This window comes from Eurytemora carolleeae, unplaced genomic scaffold (assembly GCF_000591075.1).
Source record: "Eurytemora carolleeae unplaced genomic scaffold, Eaff_2.0 scaffold304, whole genome shotgun sequence".
In the NCBI taxonomy this organism is placed as follows: Eukaryota; Metazoa; Arthropoda; class Copepoda; order Calanoida; family Temoridae; genus Eurytemora; species Eurytemora carolleeae.
This window is the reverse complement of record NW_019396345.1, coordinates 211,817-234,769: the sequence shown is the minus strand read 5'-3', so window position 1 is coordinate 234,769 and position 22,953 is coordinate 211,817. Positions and strand designations below refer to the sequence as shown.

Genomic DNA, 22,953 nt, shown 5'->3' with positions numbered 1-22,953 from the left:
AAAGCACAAAAAACGCAGACCACTTTTTGGAAATGTCAGGGCTAGGAGAATTATGTGATAATTGTTTCAAGAATCATACATGTTAAAGTAGATAGAAGACTAAATGTCACAAATAAATTCAAATACCAAAGACGACTTTCAAGTCGTCTTGCTATTGTCACGTTTCGTGGGACACCCTGTATCAGAGCGTCTTTTATGATATTAGATTATCTCCAAATTGTAATGTTAATACGCAGATAATACTCGAAAGACCTAGTATTTTCTGAATGCAAATCATTATATTAGCAATATACAAGTTTTTTTAATGATTTGTTCTTTTTAGATTTTCTGATTATTCCCGGAAATCGCAATTTAAAGCTTTAACACGATCCAATATGATGTGGGACACCCTGTAATAAATCAAAGAGTTATTTAAAAAAAACGATTTCGAAATCGTCACTGAATTCCCACGTTTTTTGTGACACCCTTTAAATACGGAAAGCTGGAGTCCTACAGCATTTCCGTCTTACGATACATCGGACCATACCAGCTGTAGGTCGAGATGTACATTCTATTTTGTTTATCCGACCTACGCAGGTTCTGCACATATTGTCAGTTTGTAGTTGACAGTACTATGTTCCGGTTGCACACATATTTAAATAGGTGAGATGCACACTTTTTGTAGATCGGATGCACAGATTTTGGAGGTCGGATGCACAACTTTAGTAGGTCGGAGCGCTGCGGCCACATGTATAAAAATGACCCAAGTGATAACAAAAATGTGGGGTTAGGTTAGGTTGAGACAATTTCTGGGCCGAGCTCTGTGATTAGGACAATCTAAGGGGCCGAGCGCTGTGGCCACATTTATTTAAATTTCAAAGTTGTTGCCGTTGTGTGGGGTTAGGTTAGGTTAACACAGTTATTGTGCGTCCGACATACAGAAAAGTGCAACCAAGTTGAGAAAGCTGTACAACCGACCTACAGTAGGTCGGATATACTAACTTTTTTGTTCATCCGACCTTCAAAAGTTGTGCATCCGATCTACCAAAATTGTACATCCGGCCTTTATAAGTTGTGCATTCAAACAACAAAATCTGTGCACCGACCTACAAAAGTTTTGCACCTGACCTACTAAAGTTGTGTATCCGACCTACCTAGCTTAACCAGACATGCCTACTGCCTAAGTTCAACTACGTCTCTCTTTGAACTTTAATTTCATTTTCTAACTTCTACGGCGTGTTTCCAAAATAATAACATTTATACTGTATTTCAATTTCAAAGATTTGCAGCACCGATTCTTTCAATTTTAACATTATGGCCGGGTTACAAGAACGAGAGGTTGGGATATATATATCAACGGTACAAACCCTGTAAAATAGGGTGTTCAAGAAACAAAAACAAATATAAAAACAGATGGGGTGTTTCAAGACTGACAGGTTGAATATTGTACCAAGCTGAGATACAGTTTACATATCACATATAGCAGAGGATACCCGTGCAGGACGGGTTGAGGAGATCTAGGAGCAGAGAGAATTCGTCTATTGCATCAAGTCCTCCAGCCGACGATATTTCTTGATTCGTTTCCATTCTCCAGTATTGTAATTCATCTAGAATAAATAAACTAAACCTGGTGTAACAAATCTGACACAATATCGTTTTTTGATAATTTTTTGCAAAATAAACTTTAATTTCAAATAATCGAGTAGTTTAGAAAGAAAAAATATCTATAAAACTGTTAACAACTAAATTCAGATACAAGACCTCTCTCTAAAAATCTGAAGTTCAGATATAAAGGAGTATCTTGTAATTTTTAAGATATTAATATTTTAATGTCAATTTGATTAGAACTTAATTATGAAACCCTTGGAAACAAGCTTAGCTCAAGATTACCCCCGGTCAGTTGTAATTTTCTATTGTTGCAAAATTCATACGTTTTCACATTGATAATTCTAGAAAATTATTATTCTTTTCACCAAATCAGAAAATTTCTAAAATTTCTAAAATTTGACAAATTTAACTGGCAAATGGTGAAAATAGCAATTTAAAAGGGTTGCAAGATCTGACCAAAATTTTCTCTGATCAACTAAACCTCAGAAAGTATTCGTTTAAAAACAAATTATTTCTTGCACCCAAACAGAACGATTCCACTTCTTTTTGGGGAATGGAGAAATTTTTGTCTTTTCAGCTTAAATCTGATAATTATGATTAAAAATGATAACAACAATAATAATAATAATGGTTTCTAATTTCTACCTGAAAATGAGTTTCTACAATCATGGTGAGGTAGGTATTATCATTCTGTGGAACATTCTCCTGGTTCTCACTAAGCTTGATGGTTACTATACTACCCAGATGAGGACACGGATTATCCCTAAACAAAACATGGTTTTAGTTTTATATTTAATTGTAATCATTTCGTGAGTTTATTGTTAAGCATTAAGTCTCCAGTAGGGGTATACATTTTTCAGAATTTTTCCGCACATGGCACGGGTTGAGATAATAAAGTACTAAACTTTTAAACCTTTATTTTTACCCCCTAAAAAATATTTGTTTTCTCCAAAAGTTCTATTTCAGTGATTAAACAATTTTAAAGAGGGGAAATCATTTTTCAAGATTAAGTACTGTAAGTACAACCATATTTAACTACTAAGTACTGTACACTAAGTACATCTATATTTAACTTCTCTGTACTGTAAGTACAACCATATTTAACTTCTAAGTACTGTAAGTACAACCATATTTAACTTCTAAGTACTGTAAGTACAACCATATTTAACTTCTAAGTACTGTAAGTACAACCATATTTAACTTCTAAGTACTGTAAGTACAACCATATTTAACTTCTAAGTACTGTAGTACAACCATATTTAACTTTTAAGTACTCTAAGTACGACCATATTTAACATCTAAGTACTGTAAGTACAACCATATTTAAATTCTAAGTACTGTAAGTACAACCATATTTAACTACTAAGTACTGTAAGTACAACCATATTTAAGTTCTTAGTATTGTAAGTACAACCATATTTAACTACTAAGTACCGTAAGTACAACCATATTCAACTTCTAAGTACTGTAAGTACAACCATATTTAACTTCTAAGAACAGTAAGTACAACCATATTTAACTTCTTTAGAGAGAAATCAGAAACTTGAAGAAAAAATAATTACGAAGTCAGTATAATCTGAGTTATATACTTTTGTTGATCAAACTTCTTAAGAGGTAAACACTAAACAACTCTATTAAAAGTGATCCGATCCCACCTCCTCTTGAGTAACAATAAAAAAGATAAGACATTTTACTGATAATTGTAAAATTTTACAAAGAAACCACAATTAAAAATATTCAATTTTTGCTAAAAAAACAAGAATGTCTCATTTACCATTGATCTGACAAATTTACAAGGTACCGTTGCAAATCGTACATGCCTATCAAAACTTACCTAGATCCTGCCATGAAACCAAGAATGAGCGCTTTCTCCGGTCTTGTAACTTTATTGGCAGTTCTAAACATCTCCTGAGCTTCCAACATCTGTTCCCGGGTTAGAGAAAGGTTTCGTCTTTGTCCAGGTTGGGTTGCTACCGGAGCTTGGATCGTCTGAACCGCAGGCTAAATATTAAAGTACTGATTAAGGTTTACTTCATGCAATGGTGAATATACTAAAGGTGAGGGGGATAAGGGATGTGTGTGCATTTGATATTGACGCATTATGTCCTAAACCGTCAAAGAATGTTCACACCCCCCCCCCCAAACCACCTTACATCTGTTAATTTGGATTATTGTCAGTTATTTATCAAAATGAACTGAAAAACTGCATCGATAAAATATGGGAATAAAAAAAAGTATTTTGGGATCTTTTTTTACCCTAAATAAAAATTAAGCAATTAAAAAACAACTGGCCAACTATTAGTGGGAGACTGCCGTTTTGACGTTTATGGATACAAACGGACAGACAGACAAACAAAGTATATATATATATAGATAAAGTACCTGTCTGAGTATCTGTTGATGTGGTTGAGCCTGTAGAAAGGTTTGCCTAGGCTGTTGCATGATTATATGCTGAGGTTGAACCACCGTCCTTGTAGCAGTTATATTCTGGTTCAATCCCGTCACTAGACCCTGGTTCAGGTTTATGGAGTTAAAATTTCCTTGAATCCCGGCCATTCTAACCTGGGGTAGGGGTTGGGTAGGCAGCTGGACAAGGCGGGTTCCGGCGGTTATCTGGGGTAGAGGTGTAGTAGGAAGGTTGATTGTCACCGGGGCTCCAGGTAGAGCGTTCTGTGGAGTGGCGAGAGGTAGGGTGACGGAGGGGATGGGGGCGTAGACTGGAGGCGGAGCAGCAGGAGCCTGGGGTGTCGGCGGAACATAGGCAGGCGGAGGAACTGCACTTTGATGCAAACTTCCAGCAAGGTTTGCTGCATAGTCGGGAGTAGGGTTGGGGTTAATATTCTCGCTCTTGATCTGAGCAGCAGCAGTAGCTTCTTCTGCTGCTTTCTTAGCATCCTCGATATCCTGCTGCCGCTTCCTCTTTTTAGCAGCAGTGTAGCCCATCGGCTGCTCCGTGATATCTAAAAGTTTTACTCCACCTTCTTTCTTCGAGGTTTGGCGGTTTGGAAGAGATACTCTAGGTGGTCGGAAACCACTGTTGTGTAGAGGACGGGAAGGTAATCCTTTCATAGGAGTAGTATCCGACATCTTCTTTGGCATTGTTCTAAACACATTCTTTATAAAATAATGTTTTGTTTTTACAACATAAAAATCCTGATAATATTATCGAGTACACCTTGTTCTCCACTTTTGATGGCAATATTTTCTCCTTTAAAAGGAAAGCGGAGTTATTACCTAATCCTTGATGGGAAGTCGGAGTTATTACCTGATCCTTGAAGGGAAGGCAGAGTTATTACATATTCCTTGAGGGGAAAGCGGAGATATTACATATTCCTTGAAGGAAAGGCGGAGTTATTACATATTCCTTGAAGGAATGGCGGAGTTATTACCTATTCCTTGAAGGGAAGGCGGAGTTATTACATATTCCTTGAAGGGAAGGCGGAGTTATTACATGAACCTTGAATGGAAGGCGGAGTTATTACCTGATCCTTGAAGGGAAGGCGGAGTTATTACCTGATCCTTGAAGGGAAGGCGGAGTTATTACCTGAACCTTGAATGGAAGGCGGAGTTATTACCTGATCCTTGAATGGAAGGCGGAGTTATTACCTGATCCTTGAATGGAAGGCGGAGTTATTACCTGATCCTTGAATGGAAGGCGGAGTTATTACCTGATCCTTGAATGGAAGGCGGAGTTATTACCTGATCCTTGAATGGAAGGCGGAGTTATTACCTGATCCTTGAATGGAAGGCGGAGTTATTACCTGATCCTTGAATGGAAGGCGGAGTTATTACCTGATCCTTGAATGGAAGGCGGAGTTATTACCTGATCCTTGAATGGAAGGCGGAGTTATTACCTGATCCTTGAATGGAAGGCGGAGTTATTACCTGATCCTTGAATGGAAGGCGGAGTTATTACCTGATCCTTGAAGGGAAGGCGGATGAACTGGAAAGTTTGACTTTATTGGCAGCTTCTTGTGACTTCTGCATAAGATCTGCCTTGAGCGCGGCAGCTTTTGGTTTTCGTTTCAGGTGAAAATGTTTACTTGGCTGAAAAAATAAACAAAAATTAATTTTATATTTCAAACTTTAAATCTGCGGTGTTATTTAATATTAAATCTATGATTATCATCCAGCTACAGCTTCTAGTTTTAAAATGAGCCGCGTATTTAATTCAGTGCGTTATGGAAAGCGAATCTAGTTAAACCAACTTTGAATTATTTGAATTATCTAAAATTCAAAGTGTCAATTTAGTCCAGTTTTAATCTAAATTGTAGACCCCCACTGGACCCCCTACTCGTAGTCCAGTTTTAATCTAAATTGTAGACCCCCACTGGACCCCCTACTCGTAGTCCAGTTTTAATCTAAATTGTAGACCCCCACTGGACCCCCTACTCGTAGTCCAGTTTTAATCTAAATTGTAGACCCCCACTGGACCCCCTACTCGTAGTCCAGTTTTAATCTAAATTGTAGACCCCCACTGGACCCCCTACTCGTAGTCCAGTTTTAATCTAAATTGTAGACCCCCACTGGACCCCCTACTCGTAGTCCAGTTTTAATCTAAATTGTAGACCCCCACTGGACCCCCTACTCGTAGTCCAGTTTTAATCTAAATTGTAGACCCCCACTGGACCCCCTACTCATAAAGTAAGCTAGCAAACAATAAATTTGAGAGGAAATTTTACAAAGGAATATAGTTTTTTTGAAAAATCATTTCACCCCAAGTATATTAAGAATATTTTCTCACTAGATTGGGAACAAAATGTTTCTTATAAAGAAATGAATGATTTTTGGATTAAACTTATCTAAGAGGGGAAAAAGGGTTGCCAATCGATGTCCGAAATTTCATTTTCAATCTTCGATTATTAAATTCTGAAAATTCTTTAGACAAAAAAACTTTTTAGATTCGAGGATTATTCTTGTGAAACATTGTTCCAAGTGGGTTCAAACATTAGGAGAGATGAGGTAAATATCCTACCTGAGGTTGATGACCAACTACAGAGATAAAAGCGTTCTTGTTGAGGTAGTGACACTCAAGAGGGAGTATGATATCGTTGGGTTCTCCGTGCTTCTTCACAACCTTCTTCTTCAGGTCGGAGAGAAGATCCATATAGATCTTCCTGTTCCCCTCCGGGACTATCACGTCGGGGTTCAACTGACCTAATGAGAGATTAATTTTGTAAAAATTGTGATTACAATTTCAGTTAGATTCTAAAAGTGGGGTTAGAGTTTCTTCATAAAAAAGTCCCCATGTTAAATTTTAACTGAGAATCGATATCCATGGAATTCTAAGGAGAAATTTTCAATATATTGATATTATTAAAAAACACCATAGATCAAAAGATATTCCTGGGATCACTGTGTCATAGACAGAGCAGGCAGATTTTAGATGAGGTATGTATTAGTTTTTTAAAAACTTAGCAGAAAAAGAGTTTATGCAATACATCATTCAATATAAAAATAGGTTGTATTTCAAAAAACGTTAGAAGATGAGAAAGAGGGAAAACATGGATACAAAAGGATATTTATATATGTACTGAAAAAATTCTTGGAAATTTTAACTGTTAAAATTTTTCAAATTAACAGAAGTGATTCAATGTAAATAATGTAATTTAAATTTTAGTGCTAAGCAAGAATGTCAGTTGCATTATTTAAGAACGTAATTAGTCGCAAACATCTTTATATGTCATAGAAAAAAAACCAGGTGTAGTCACAAAGAAATCATAATTAATCAACAGTGAAGATAAATATGCTGAAACTTATTATTTTAATTTTTAATTACACCCTTTTAACTGATTACATCGGCAAATAACTATTTTTAACACTGTTATTTTGGTTCACAGTGTTTTAAAGTTTTCAGACAGAAATTTTCTCTTTATCTAGAAGGCGAGAACCTTCGAGATATTGAGAAAATTTAAGTCCAAAAACTTTATAGCACGTTGTGTCAAAATAAATGTTATAGGTAATTTTATGAAACGTTTGTGTACTTGTCTTATTTCAATGGCTGTTTCTAGATCAAATAAGCTTTGAATAAAGCAGAAGTTAAAATGTAAAGTTGATTTCATTTTTTTTTAATTTCATTTGAAAAAAATTATTTTCGAATTATCCAAACTTTTTTGGAGAAACTCCCGGGAAACAATCAAAACTTTATAGCACACACGCTATTGTACAGCCTTACTATAACTTTATAGCACGATGATTACTTAGTAGCACGTTCATTATGAAATTCACGATGAAGTGAGTACAGTACACAATAGTTTCATAAAACGTAAACATTTACGAGTTTTTTATATACCTGTTGCGGGGAAAGTTTTCATAAGCTCTGCTAGCATAGAAACCCATGGTTCTGAATCTCTGAGTGCAACTTCTAGTATAGTTTCTAGCTGAGCCCGCCATAGTTCCAGATTTCTCCGTGATATGTGGAAGAAGGAGAGTAATAACTTTAACTTGACCTGGGGCTGCAAATCCTGGATAAAAAAATCCAGTATTAACCAAAGGTCAGAACAGGTAATTTCCTAGAGAAGGTCCAAAAATCGTATACTAGGAAATTACCAATATACGATATGATGAGATGTATACCTGGAAGCAATGTTTGATTTTGACTAATATATCAGGGTTCAACTGAGATACAATAGATCCACCCGTCCAGGAGTCATTAGAAGTTCCTGAACATGGAAATTAATCAATATCTGGACTTTCTACATAATATAAAAGTTATTGAGAAATTGTTCACGAACATTTTAAAATTAACAAAAATGAGTGGTAGGGGGTTTTTCCTACCTAATTTGTTGTGAAGCCAGAGAGATGTGTCACTCTGACTAACAGACGCCATATTGGAACTATAAACAGTGGGAAAAGGGGATAGTGATGTCTTACATAATATTTGGAAAAATAAATATTATTTTTATTAAGGAAGTTTTTTTTACTTTAAAAAGATAAATTGTACTTTTTAACAAATTACTTAATTAAAAATCAATTAAAAAGACCAAATAAAATTACTATTTCAAATAGAGTAGACCGAGTAGACCTCTATCCCCAAAATATATGCGCGCGTTCTTCTATTTTATTTGATCTGCGCATGCGTAACTCAGGGTTTCGTTTATACCAAGATAGGAAAAAAATTAAAATTAAAATTAAAAAATGTGAAATCCAAATTTAATATTTTGAAATGAGCCTGGTAGATACCAAAAAGAATTCTGGATATTTTAGAGAAATACTGCCCTGTTTAGTGTTCATCACAACAAATGTCATAACAATCGGAACTTCTGAGGGAATTGAATTCTGCACTATAACCCTTGAGCTCCATGAAGCCGGTTTTATAGTTACCTGTTCATGTGAAAGTACGAGAGTACGTGACTGCAGTGTATTCATCAATCGCTAACTACCTTAAATGCTATTAAATTATGGACTTAAAAAGTATTTTTATTTTTATTATAACTTTATTACTATTGCTGAGTTCAAACACATAGTTACATACATAATCGACATTCATTGCGTAATTCGTATGGATGGAATTTGATGATGTTACCTATCTTTTTCAATATATTTTAATATTTTTCTGTAATTTTGGACAAGTTAAGAAATCCAGATTTGAACATATAAATTAATAAATTTTAAAGAATTTTAGCTCTACGATTAAAATTAGAATGATCTCGAGTGTAGAGTGTAGAAATATAGGTTAATTCAGATTAACCTAAGTTTGAAGCAAGTATTCTATTTCATGCTTGGGGTTATTAAGATTATTTTTAGAATTATGTATTTAAAATTTAAAAAAGGAAAAATAAAACTAGGCTCTTCTATTTCCATTGTGAACATTTGCTTTTTATGCATTGTTTTTCTAAAAAAAATTTCTAGGATTTTCAGAATTTAATGGAAATCGAATTTTGTTGGAGGAGCGGAGGAAGGCAGGCGGCCATGAGCCACCACTATTTCCCCTTCCGTACCACCACATTTGACTCTTCCGGGCAAAACTACTTTTTAAATGGTATATTTAGGGCATTTAAAGTGTGATTTTAACAAATCCAGCCGCGTCACGCAAAAAAAGCACAACTCAAACCATTTTTCCAATTCTACTTAAGATTAATATTTTGTGTGTTGAATTCTTAAACTGTTTTACAATGAAATTTCCCCCGCTCGTTGGAGGATAATTTTTTGAAATTTTGATCATTCATAAAGTCCCTGATGTCATGTAAGGTCCAACCCAAATTTTGAACCCGATCGATTCGATCGGTTCAGCCGTTTTGACGTTTATTAGACAAAAACAAACAAACAAATAGACAAGCAAAGTATATATATAGAAGGAATATTAATGAAGTATGAAGTACAATTAAAAAGTAGGTATATTCCTAGAGAACGATTTTTGGACGGCCCCGGCCCCCCCCCTCCTATCAATAATTTGTACATGAATCTTAAATGCAAGACATGTGGCCGCAGCGCTCGGCCCAGAAAGTGTCTTAACTTAACCTAACCTGTGGCTGCAGCGCTCGGCCCCTAGCCTGTCCTAGCCGTAGCGCTCGGCCCTGAATGTGTCTTTACCTAGCATAATCCTAAAATAATACAAAATAACTTAAAATTAAAGGTCTTATACAAAATTGATAGGAGGGGGGGGGGGTCCAAAAATCGTTCTCTAGGACAGACCCAAAAAGTATTTATTTTAACAAAAACATTGAAGAAAATACGCCCTCTGAGTCTGATCACGTATCTACGGCGTGCATTATATACTGTCGGCTGGATGAGCTGGATTGTCTAGAAAAAAGAAGGGAGTGTCACATTTTTCAAATCATGAGTTGGATGGGGAGGGGTTTAGACTCCGTCACCTTTCTTCTGTTGGTCATATGTCTGCAATTTATGAAACTTAAATTTCGCTTGACGGGCAGAAGTGCATCAATAAATATATGTATATATGTATATAACGTACAAAGGTTGAATGTCTTGAATCTTAAATAAATCATTTTTCTCATTATCAGTTATTCATTTATCTCTAAAGAGTGATTAAATCTTTGAATCAACTTTTTGGAAATATTTTTTCTTCAAAGATTTTGATTTCGCATGTATGCAGTATTCACCCCTGGCAATGATTGCAGTCAGATTGACATAATGCTTTCCTTGAACTTGTAAAGGATAAATAGAGGACAGTTGACAAACTTAAGCCATAATAGCCTGTGAAGTAAGAATCAAAACAAATGTATTATAAAAATCGAAAAGTAGCGAAATACTAATCATATTTCGTCTGTTAAGCGACTGAATTGAAAATACTAGAGGATACTCTTGCATCAATTAAAGTGAATTATTTTAATCCCTTCTCTTGCCCGCCAACGTTAGATCCCAATTTCTGTATTAGTGTCAAATATTTTTCCTCATTCATCTTGAACTTCCATTTCCCAGCTACAAATACATCTCTTCTCTCTTCGGTTTTATCCCTTATTTTTTCTTCATTTCCATCCTTTTTCAGTTCCATCCCCACTCTATTGTTATATCTCTTCTCTTCTCAGTTCTATCCCTTCTCTTCTCAGTTCTATTCCTTCTCTTCTCAGTTCTATCCATACTCTTCTCAGTTCTATCCCTACTCTTCTCAGATCTTTTCCTTCTCTTCTCAGTTCTATCCCTTCTCTTCTCAGTTCTATTCCTTCTCTTCTCAGTTCTATCCCTTCTCTTCTCAGTTCTATCCCTTCTCTTATCAGATCTATCCCTTCTCTTCTCAGTTCTATTCCTTCTCTTCTCAGTTCTATCCCTTCTCTTTTCAGTTCTATCCCTTCTCTTCTCAATTCTATTCCTTCTCTTCTCAGTTCTATTCCTTCTCTTCTCAGTTCTATCCCTTCTCTTCTCAGTTCTATCCCTTCTCTTCTCAGTACTATCCCTTCTTTGCCCAGTTCTATCCCTTCTCTTCTCAGTTCTATCCCTTCTCTTCACAGTTCTATTCCTTCTCTTCTCAGTTCTATCCCTTCTCTTCTCATTTCGATCCCTTCTCTTCTCAGTTCGATATTTCTCTTCTCAGTTCTATCTCTTCTCTTCTCAGTTCTATTCCTTCTCTTCTCAGTTCTATCCCTTCTCTTCACAGTTCTATCCCTTCTCTTCTCAGTTCTATCCCTTCTCAAATCAGCTTTATCCATTCTATCCTCTGTTCTATCTCTTGTCTTCTAAGTTCTATCCCTTCTCTTTTCAGTTCTATCCCTTCTCTTCTCAGTTCTATCCCTTCTTTTCTCAGTTCTATTCCGTCTCCTCTCAGTTCCCTTCTCTTCTCAGTTCGATACCTTCTCTTCTCAGTTCTATCCCTTCTTTGCCCAGTTCTATCCTTTTTCTTCACAGTTCTATCCCTTCTTTGCCCAGTTCTATCCCTTCTCTTCTCAGTTCTATCCCTTCTCTTATCAGTTCTATCCCTGCTCTTCTCAGTTCCATCCCTTCTCTTCTCAGTTCTATTCCTTCTCTTCTCAGTTCTATCCCTTCTCTTCTCAGTACTATCCCTTTTTTGCCCAGTTCTATCCCTTCTCTTCTCAGTTCTATTCCTTCTCTTCTCAGTTCTATCCCTTCTCTTCTCAGTTCTATTCCTTCTCTTCTCAGTTCTATCCCTTCTCTTCCCAGTTCTATCCCTTCTCTTCTCAGTTCTATCCCTTCTCAAATCAGCTTTATCCATTCTATCCTCTGTTCTAACTCTTGTCTTCTAAGTTCTATCCCTTCTTTTCTCAGTTATATCCCATCCCTTTTCAGTTCTATCCCTTCTTTGCCCAGTTCCATCCCTTTTCTCCTCAATTCCATCCCTTCTCTTCTCAGTTCCATCCCTTCTCTTCTCAGTTCCATCCCTTCTCTTTACAGTTCCATGCCTCCTCTTCTCAGTTCCATCCCTTCTCAAATCAGCTTTATCAATTCTATCCTCAGTTATATCTCTTCTCTTCTAAGTTTCATCCCTTCACTTTTCAGTTCTATCCCTTTTTTGCCAAGTGCTATCCCTTCTCTCCTTAGTTCCACCCCTTCTATTTACAGTTCCATGTCTCCTCTTCTTAGGTCTATCCCTTCTCTTCCAAGTTCCATTCCTTCTCTTCTCAGTTCTAATCCTTTCTTTTCCATCCCTTTTCTTCTCAGTTCTAATCCTTGTCTTCTCAGTTTTATCCCTTCTCTTCTCAGTTCTATCCCTTCTCTTCTCAGTTCTATCCCTTCTCTTCTCAGTTCTATCCCTTTTCTTCTCAGTTCTAATCCTTCTCTTCTCAGTTCTATTACTTATCTTCTGAGTTCTAATCCTTCTCTTCTCAGTTCTATTACTTCTCTTCTGGGTTCTGTTCCTCCTCTTCTCAGTTCCATCCCTTCTCTTTTCAGTTCTATTACTTCTCTTCTCGGTTCTATTCCTTCTCATCTCAGTTCCATCCCTTCTCTTCCTAGGTTCCATATCTTCTCTTTCCAGTTCCATCCCCTCTCTTCTCAGTTCCATTCCTTCTCTTCTCAGTTCTATCCATTTTCTTTCAGTTTTAATCCCTTCTGTTCTAAAAGATATCCAAAGTCAGCATGCATGGACAAGGCCAAAACATGAAAAGTTTCAATCTTACAGCAGCTTTTTGCTTAATTTTTGTATCTCTCCATTCTCTTTATCCATAAAAAGTATCTTAGTTAAAATTACATTGTGCTTAAACTTACCCTTTCCGGTTAAAGACAATATTTTGACATTTTTCTCCAGATTTAATATATCGACGTCTTCTGCGAATGAACTATAACACTGCATGAAAACTTCTCTCGGCACGGCAATTTTTAAGATAAACAATCATTTTGTTTAGAATAATAATGCTTATTTTTTTAAGATAAATTGTGACATTTTCAATTTTGATTAAGTTATAAGTGTCTTGAACGATCTAAATCAAAATATTCAATTATTACACTTTTTATTTCAGACGAACATGCGCCGGGTGTTTTCCTTCAGGGGATGCGGTTTCCCAGCTGGAAAACCTAAATTTTTTACTCCCAATCTGAGATACATCCAGTCTTCAGCCTTTAATGCAGGGTTGGCGAGACCTAGACTTGAAAAAGGTTAGAAATGAAAACTAAACTTACCTGAACATTAATTTTTGTATCAAATGTAAATATGTGAATGTAAATGGTGATGTGTAAAAAAATTTTTAAATATGTATTTTCTATTGCAGATGACAGAGACAGATTGCGGCGAGATCTTGAACTAATTGTTGGAGAGAAGAACGTCTCTTCAAGTGAATCTGTTCTAGCTCAGCACGGACAGGACGAAGGACCGCATAAAGGTTGTAATAAACAAAAATACAATTAACATATACACAACCAAATTATAACTTTTTACTAGATTAATATCATGTACTGCATAGACTTTTCATAATTAAAGAGATTGCTTGGTCAGTCCCTGATATAGACAATCACAATTTGATTTTAAAAAAAGCTCTTTGGCGCAAAACAGGCCAAACTTCAAGTCTCTTTTTAATTTATTCGTGATGTTAAAAGACCCGAGATAAAACAAAGTCCATCATATTTATCATATATGCTGAATAACGGGCTGAAAACCCGGAATGTGTGCTGGAATTAAGCCTCTGACCTATACAAATGATGCCTTAAGCATAATTTGATTTGATATGATAATTTAGAAAATATTATTTTCTATTTGTTAAGGTTTACCTCCAGATTTTGTAGTCTGGCCATCCAGTACTGAGGAGGTTTCTGAGATCTGTAAAGTTTGCACTGCAGGAAGGATTCCAATCATTCCTCATGGAACAGGAACAGGATTAGAGGGAGGAACTACAGCTGTAGCTGGAGGAGTAGCTGTCAATGTAACCAAGAACATGGAGAATATTGAAGCTGTTTATCATGAAGATTTCACTGCTATAATCCGTCCTGGAGTTACAAGAGAAGGATTGAACCAGGTGAATTATAGTATTTATTGACAAACATTTTGAATATCTTTAGTGCGTAATTTGTAAGAAAGAAACTGCAGACTTTTCTATTTTTGAAAGGAATTGTTTTTTCTTAATCATATATCTTTGCAACCCAACGTCATAGACCTTAGAAATTATAGAATATGAATTCTATTAGATCAAATAATCTGGGCGGATTATACAGACCCCAGTCATTTTAAAAATTAAATGCATATCACAAGGGGAAATACTGATGGGTGAATTTGATTGTAAGTCAGAACACCCCCAAGCAGTGTTCCCTTAGATTAATGAAGTTTGAAATATCAAAGTTTTACACCATCAGACAGCAAAGATACAAGGATTAGAAAGTTTGTGTTTGTAGCAATGACTCAAATAATTTCTTATTGGTGAAGAGGAGACTTTTGTGGATTCTCTTGGTCAGAGCTTTCGAGTTTTACATAAGGAGTTAACTTAATCCGCCAAACTACTGAAGATGTGAATTAGTCTTTTCTGTATAGATTAGCAATACAGTAGTTCCTATTTTAGGTGGACCATTAATATACAGCTGCATACATATTTAGTCAATTAAAAGACTGAAAAAGCATTGTACTACTAATTTTTTTTCAACGTCGGATAAAAATGATCTATTTTTGTTAAGGTTTTCTGTCATTTTTGTTTGCTTCCATCTTAACAAGTGATTTTGTGGTTCAACAAAATACTAAAAGATGTTTTTTTTTATCCTTTTATATTTAGGATGTGAAAGCTGCTGGTCTGTGGTTCCCAGTCGATCCTGGAGCTAATGCGTCTATATGTGGTATGTGTGCTACTGGAGCTAGTGGAACCAATGCTGTGAGATACGGAACCATCAGGGAGAATACGTTGAACCTGGAGGTTGTGTTGGCGGATGGAAGGATTGTAGAGACGGGAGGGAAAGGATCAAGACCAAACAAGGTTCTTCATATCTTAGAATTGTTTGGACCTGGATACAACCTGACACTATGATTGTTTAAACCTGGATACAACCTGACACTATGATTGTGTAGACCAGGATACAACCTGAAACTATGATTGTTTAGACCTGGATACAACCTGACACTATGATTGTTTAGACCTGGATACAACCTGACACTATGATTGCTTAGACCTGGATACAACCTGACACTATGATTGTTTAGACCTGGATACAACCTGACACTATGATTGTGTAGACCTGGATACAGACACTAAAGATTGTCTAGACCTGGATACAACCTGACAATATAATTGTTCAGACCTGGATTCAAACTGACGCTATGATTTCTTAGACCTGGATACAACCTGACACTATGATTGTCTGGAACTAGATATTACCTGACACTATGATTGTTTAGCCCTGTATACAACCTAATACTATGATTGTTTAGACCTGGATACAGCCTGACACTATGATTGTTTAGACCTCTGCAGGATACAACCTGCCAAATAAGAAAGGCCAAATAAGAAAAAAAAATCTAAGAAAAAATTAAAAAAAAAAACATGTCAAAAAATAAAGAATAAAATGTCAAGGAAAAGAAAAAATAAAAACTCTACCAAAATAAAAAAATAAATGTCCCTGATTTTTAATCTTGATTCACTGGATATTCGTAATTATTGAATATAATATACTCTGTATATGCAACCATATGAATATCATGACAACAATCGGAAATTTTCTTATATGCTCCGCCAGGAGTCCTGAAAATAATCCTAACATAAACATAAACAATGTTCAGACCTGGATACAACCTGACACTATGATTGCTTGGACCTGGATTCAACCTGACACTTTGATTGTTTTTATCTGGATTCAACCTGACACTATGATTGTTTAGACCTGGATACAACCTGACACTATGATTGTTTAGACCTGGATACAACCTGACACTATGATTGTTTATTCCTGGATAAAACCTGACACTATGATTGTTTATTCCTGGATACAACCTGACACTAAGATTGTTTTATCTGGATTCAACCTGACACTATGATTGTTTAGACCTGGATACAACCTGACACTATGATTGTTTAGACCTGGATAAAACCTGACACTAGATTGTTTATTCCTGGATACAACCTTACACTATGATTGTTTAGACCTGGATACAACCTGACACTATGACTGTGTAGACCTGGATACAACCTGACACTATGATTGTTTAGACCTGGATACAACCTGACACTATGATTGTTTGGACCTGGATACAACCTGACACTATGATTGTTTAGACCTCTGCTGGATATAACCTGACAGGATTGATGGTTGGCTCTGAGGGGACCTTGGGCATTATTACAAGAGCAACTGTTCGTCTTCACGCTATACCTGAATCCATAGCTGCCGCTGTCGTCAGTTTTCCAACAGTCCAGGAAACAAAATTATTCACTTAAATTTTAATAAAAATAAAAAATACTTTCTGTGAAGAACTCAAAGTCTGGTTTTCATTTAAATTGCAATAAAACTTTAAAGTTACAATGCTCTCTGTTAAGAACTTCAGGTTTGTTTACATTTAGTTCTAGAACATAATTATACGTTTGTTTATTCGTTTTTGTATTAATATAATACATATAGATGTATCAAATAAAAATTTTAAGTTTTGAATTATGAATTATGAGAAAACAAGATTAACCTGTTCTGTTTTTCAAAATTTTCCAGCTTGTGACAGTTCAACTAAGCACAAACATATCTTAATTTTGTTCACATTAAAAGCATATATACTGGTATTAAGTTTTGAAAACTTAATCTTGAAACAAAATGAACAATGATGAATTGATATTGTCAGGCTGCAGTAGACACTGTAGTGAGTACACTCCAGTGTTCTATCCCTCTAGCTCGGATAGAGTTCTTGGACGAGGTTCAGATGATGGCCTGTAATAAGTACAGTGGACTTGACTATCCAGAGGTCCCACACTTATTCTTAGGGATATTAATCTTTTATATACCATAAACCATTGCTTGGCTGACAGTCCAATCCCAGGTATACATAATTGATCGGTCTGAGGGATGGAGTTCTGTCAACCCTTTGCAGTGGCAGGCACGTGATAATAAATACATAAATACTTACAAAGAAAATACTTGACGTATAAATTAAGTAACGTTTTCTGACAAAAAAGAATTCTAAATATTTAATGCAATATTGCAACTCCTGAACAATTATAAAGGGTGTATATTATAAATGATTTCTACCTAGCATTTCATCTCTAATTACATTTAAATCTACGAATATTGAGCTGAAAATGTTCAAAATCATCAGCATGCACTTAAGTGAGAAGGTTGCATTGACTACAGATGGGTCTTGTATTAAAAAGTGGCTCAAAAAGTCCAAGAGTTGGCTGTGTCCAGAGTTTCCAACTGCCAACGTGCTATAATTATCCAAAACTATCTTCCAGCTGGATATAGATTGTCAGGTTATAAAATTATAATCAAAGGAGTCTTCAAGCTGGATATAGATTGTCAGGTTATAAAATTATAATCAAAGGAGTCTTCAAGCTGGATATAGATTGCCAGGTTATAAAATTATAATCAAAGGAGTCTTCAAGCTGGATATAGATTGTCAGGTTATGGAATTATAATCAAAGGATTCTTTAATAAGTTTAAAATCACCAAAAAAAGAAGTATGAAGTAATGGCGCCATGCTTTAATCGTTTGAAAGGGAGTGGAAGGAAGCTTATTTCAGATATTTCAAGTCCAAATCCAAGGAAAATTAAAACAAATTGAGACGATTACACAGAAAGATTTCCTCTCATGTCCATGTCCATGTCTAAGATATAAAAAAGCATGGCAAAAAAAGCTTTTAGATCTCCACAGATAAAATAGGGTAATAAGTATCTTCAATTGTATGGTTGAGCTGTACCTTTCATTTATGACTGAAACCTAAAAATCGAGCACTTGATGGCATAATAAATAGCAAACTAGATGAAGATGCACGCAAATAAGAACCTCTAGAACCTCTTTAGAGTGTAGAAGGTTGATAGAGTCTATGTAATGTCTACTGTCCAGCTATAGCTGGCAGCTGCAGATGACCTAAAATAACTTCTAAATCATTTTAAAATGCGATTTTTCTGCATGGACTAGTTTCATTATAACCAATATTAGTTAAATATAAATTTTTATTGCCAATATTGAGAGTTCTAGAATTCAAAATGTAAGTGGGAACCTTTTTTATTGTACACCCTTTAGTCTAGTAGTATAAGAAAAGAAATGTACAGCAAACATTAAAATCCTGCGTGGCAGAGAACAATTACATGATTAACGTTTTATCAATATATAATACGACAATTTGAAATATCGTCTTGAATCACGAATCGTCACGGCGTCTACTTTCCAGAGTTTTCTTACTGAAATTTTTACAAGATAAATTAAATTAATTTATCCAAGTTTGTTGAGGCGTAAAAAGATTAATGTTACGATGAATCAGAGTTTCATGGATCCCAGAGCGAAGTCGAAGCTCAAGCTGCTATGGTAAATGAGATTTCAAACGAGTTTGGAGGTATTTTAAGATATTATGAATTTAATTGAAAAATATATAATAATAAAAAGTTATGATTTTAATAAATGCATAAAAATACTTGTAAAAAACAAGGAGCATTTTTAGCCAATGTTATCTTCTGTTCTTCACTGATAAAATGATGTTTAAGACCTGTTTTGAACCGGAGATGATTCTAGCATTTACTCGGATCAAGTCCTGATCAGAACTGAACAGTGAACACTAAACAGGGCTTTTAGACTGGCATAAATGTTTTTTTTTACTTTAAATTAGTGCTTAGGATCAATTTAATTTTGATGCGGATCTGGATCCTGGATCCGTCCCATGAAATAATGTCATGAATATTTCATATATGAATGTCATGAATATTTAGTTACAGATTTTTTAAACGAATGAAAAAATTTCCATTTTTTTATTTCACTCCTTTTTATGCTGAAGCTCAATGAATCATTCAGAGATTATATAAAATATTTAATAATCGCTCATTACTCATTAGTTTACAGTTGAGATTTGGAATTTCGCCCCTTGGGTCTGAATCAGTGGATCCGCATATTTTTGCGGATCCGGATCATAAGCACTGCTTTCAACTGACGCATCATTACATGCATTGTATTATCCAGGAGGTGAATTTGCCTGGGCTTTACAACAAGAAGATCGAACTAAACTTTGGACAGCTCGTCATAGAGCGTATTACGCGGATGTTGCACTGCGTCCAGGATGTAGATGCGTCACAACAGACGTTTGTGTTCCTGTCTCCGCTCTGCCGGAGATGATCAGGGAGACGAAGGCGGATATTGAGAAGAACGGATTGATTGGTCCCATGGTGGGCCACGTGGGAGATGGAAACTTTCACACCATGCTGCTGTTTGATCCTGAGGATCAGGAGGAGTATAAGAGGTGTAAGGAGGTCGCTAACAGGATGGGAATGAAAGCCCTGACTCTCGGTGGTAAGCTCGAAATCAAACTCAAATATAGTTTTAAATAATCTCTGATTGAAAATTTTTGCTTGTTTTTATTTAAACCAATAGGATGAAAATCTTCATAAATTGCTAAATTATTTATTTATGAAATATTTTTAATATGTCGAGAAGAATATAGTACCAGAGATTTAGATGGACTGTAATCGCAATGTCAAGTGCCCCCTTATGCAAAGATGGCAATGTCTTATTTACAATGGTACCCTTGAGACCTTTATCTAATCAATGATCTTGAAAATATGGTCGTTTTTAGGCTTAAAATGGTTTAATTCTGATATTTCCTATATATATATACCACAAGTAAAAAATATCAGTTTTTAAAATTAATAACATTAATAATAACGAATTCATACCTGATCAGACAAAGCTTCGAAGGATACGGTTGTTAATCGGACGTTGCCACCTTTGTATGAAGTGAGGGTCACTTTACATTCTCTTCAACGAACTGTCCCCTTTGTTTTTGTTTAATATCTACAATTATTTAACATTCGTGACAAAAACAATATTGTTCCTCACAGTTGTATAATGTTTAGGAACGTGTACCGGCGAGCATGGGATAGGATTGGGTAAGATCGGGTTGTTAAAAGAACAGTTTGGGGAGGAAGGTATCTCAATGATGAAGAACATCAAGGCGGCCCTGGATCCATTGAACATTATGAACCCCGGCAAAGTTATCTAAATTTATTCCAGACTTGTCGTAGACCAGCTTATATTAGGACTTCGGAGACGAATACAGAGATCTTGAAAGAGAGAGGGTGTAAAAAAGTCGCCCCCCCCCCCCACTAATTGCGCCCATCAAGTACTTAGTTTCCAGTGGATAGATAGTGTTCATCATATCAAAAATCATTAGCATTGTCCTGCGGAGTGCATATCAATGTTACATCCATTGATTATTATTGACTGTATTTACCTTGCTAAGCATTAATTGAATATATATTCATGTATTTATACCTAACATAAACAATGTAGTTTTACAAATGTTTTACTCATAGATTTGCTTGTGATTTTTTATGCACATCGTGACATCATGCTTCTATATTTCTCATAAATATTCTTATGTATTTTACATAGAGACATGCCTAATACAGCATAACGCATAGATATTTCCATGAATTATACACAAATGTGATCAATGTAAGTAACTATATTATACGAAATTGATAGCCTAGAAGTTGGAAATAAATGAAAATAGAGAAGTAGTGGAAATTAGGTTGGTTCAACTTTTAGTTTCAGGTAAAAAATGCTCCTGAAACTTATGAAATTGGAGATATATAAGTAATATTGAATACTAATAAATTTATATTTGTTGTGAAATTTTTTTACCGTTATGTTAATGTTTATCTTGGGAAAAGATTTTGAATCTCAAGGTTCATGTTTATTCGGACACCTTGTACATTGAAGAATCTCAAGGTTCATGTTTATTCGGACACCTTGTACATTGAAGAATCTCAAGGTTCATGTTTATTCGGACACCTTGTACATTGAAGAATCTTTATTTTATTATAATTATTTTTATTTAATTCCCTATTATTAAAATTTTTTTTAGTAATATGTTGAGAAAGGAATTTTTAACGTTGTTAAATTTGGTTAAAAAATATCGGATGTTACATTTTTTTACGTAACAAAGTTTGAAATTTTCACTGCAGGATTCGGCTTCTACTCTTGTTAGTTTTAGTTATTGACAATAATTTAAATAATCATTAAATAAATTCATAATTATATATTCCCCATTTTATTATATTTCTAATTTCAAAGAGGTGTTCGATGTCTATTTTAATCAAATGTGAACAAAATCATACACTGTAGTGATCGGTGTTTATGTCAATCAACTGACGACTTTATATTTAAGCTTTGATTTTTGACTAGTTTTATTCAGAATAGACAAACGTAGCAAATCTGTTATCAAATGGAAAAGTAATCTGGTTTTTAAAATATTAACGGTTTAACACATTTTTTCGGGTTATATTAAAGTAAACTAAAATATGATCATTTAGGCTTATTTGCAGTATTTTTGGGGGAACGGGGGCGGGGTCTGGTATTTTTCGCTGAAATTTTGTAAATCTGATTTAGGGGTTTTAACCGAGATAAGACATAACTTAACAACAAATAAACCTAATTAATTTAATTAATTTAAAATCGTTGATTTAATTTAATTAATTTTTTAAATAATATTTGAAAAAAAAAGAATATTTTCCCATTTACAGCTATCTGTGTCTCTACCGTGTAAATTTGAAACTGAAATAGAAACTTGTATTGTTGTCTACGATGACCACTGTAATAAAATTCTTAATAATTGTAATGTACTTGTTGCACATCAGAAAATTCTTAAAAATTAGTTTTTTCTAAAAATAATCTGAATGTCTTCTATGTTTTCAGATAAAAACCATGAAATGTAATTGGAGATTCTGTGAAAATTTATGAACTGTACACTTAACGTACATTGTATGTACACTGTTTGTACACTGTACGTACACTGTATGTACAGTAGGTGAAGGCTGTGCCCTTTTTATTTCAATTTAGCTTTTAATTGTTCCTCTGCAATTCGCCATTTTTAACCAGTCTCAAATTTTAAGGTATTTTTTACTGTCGACATTTTTTCCAGACAAAATTTTTCTACTTTAAATGTTCATAAACCCTCCCTGGGTCAAAATTTGATCTAGCTCGGTTTAGTCGTTTTGACCTTTATTAGAGACAGACAAATAAGCCAAATTTATTTGTGGACATAGATTAAATACTCGGACGATTGGAATATATTTATTTAATGGATTGAAATTTGTACAAAAATCTTAATGTCTGGGTTATTTTGAAGCCGCAAAAAAGACGAAAAACATTTTGGAATTTTTTTCACCAGGTTTTTATATTTTTACTCAATTAATGCTAAAATAATGTTTACAAAAATATGCTGCGTGGAGTTAGTCAATTTTCATGTTTATTCGGACACCTTGTACATTGAAGAATCTCAAGGTTCATGTTTATTCGAACACCTTGTACATTAAAGAATCTCAAGGTTCATGTTTATTCGGACACCTTGTACATTGA

The 22,953-nt window shown here is 34.9% G+C and overlaps 2 protein-coding genes across 2 annotated transcripts; one reads left to right on the top strand and one right to left on the bottom strand.

Annotated features, from left to right (window-relative positions):
- Nucleotides 1–1,230: 1,230 nt before the first annotated feature.
- LOC111701414 (negative elongation factor A) lies at nucleotides 1,231–8,933 on the bottom strand. The gene is made up of 10 exons (XM_023472699.1): nucleotides 8,911–8,933; nucleotides 8,365–8,423; nucleotides 8,164–8,249; nucleotides 7,880–8,051; nucleotides 6,563–6,744; nucleotides 5,504–5,634; nucleotides 3,970–4,690; nucleotides 3,422–3,588; nucleotides 2,233–2,350; nucleotides 1,231–1,586 (listed from the first exon to the last, which is right to left on the bottom strand). Exons 1-10 carry the CDS (start codon nucleotides 8,916–8,918, stop codon nucleotides 1,518–1,520), a joined length of 1,713 nt encoding a protein of 570 aa, XP_023328467.1. The 5' UTR covers nucleotides 8,919–8,933; the 3' UTR covers nucleotides 1,231–1,517.
- Nucleotides 8,934–9,529: 596 nt separating this feature from the next.
- On the top strand, nucleotides 9,530–21,228 carry LOC111701413 (probable D-lactate dehydrogenase, mitochondrial). Its single transcript, XM_023472698.1, has 10 exons — nucleotides 9,530–9,568; nucleotides 13,458–13,593; nucleotides 13,707–13,817; nucleotides 14,197–14,447; nucleotides 15,192–15,389; nucleotides 16,683–16,820; nucleotides 17,234–17,372; nucleotides 18,869–18,940; nucleotides 19,558–19,884; nucleotides 20,448–21,228. The coding sequence occupies exons 1-10, from the start codon at nucleotides 9,566–9,568 to the stop codon at nucleotides 20,591–20,593; spliced, it is 1,521 nt and encodes a 506-aa protein (XP_023328466.1). The 5' UTR covers nucleotides 9,530–9,565; the 3' UTR covers nucleotides 20,594–21,228.
- Nucleotides 21,229–22,953: the final 1,725 nt, after the last annotated feature.

Coding starts and splice junctions, on each gene's coding strand:
- LOC111701413 (XM_023472698.1), top strand. Junction 13,818..14,196: donor GGACGAAGGACCGCATAAAG/GTTGTAATAAAC, acceptor CTATTTGTTAAG/GTTTACCTCCAGATTTTGTA. Junction 14,448..15,191: donor CAAGAGAAGGATTGAACCAG/GTGAATTATAGT, acceptor TTTTATATTTAG/GATGTGAAAGCTGCTGGTCT.
- LOC111701414 (XM_023472699.1), bottom strand. Junction 8,250..8,364: donor CTGGCTTCACAACAAATTAG/GTAGGAAAAACC, acceptor TTCCATGTTCAG/GAACTTCTAATGACTCCTGG. Junction 4,691..5,503: donor GCCTTCCCTTCAAGGATCAG/GTAATAACTCCG, acceptor GAATGTGTTTAG/AACAATGCCAAAGAAGATGT.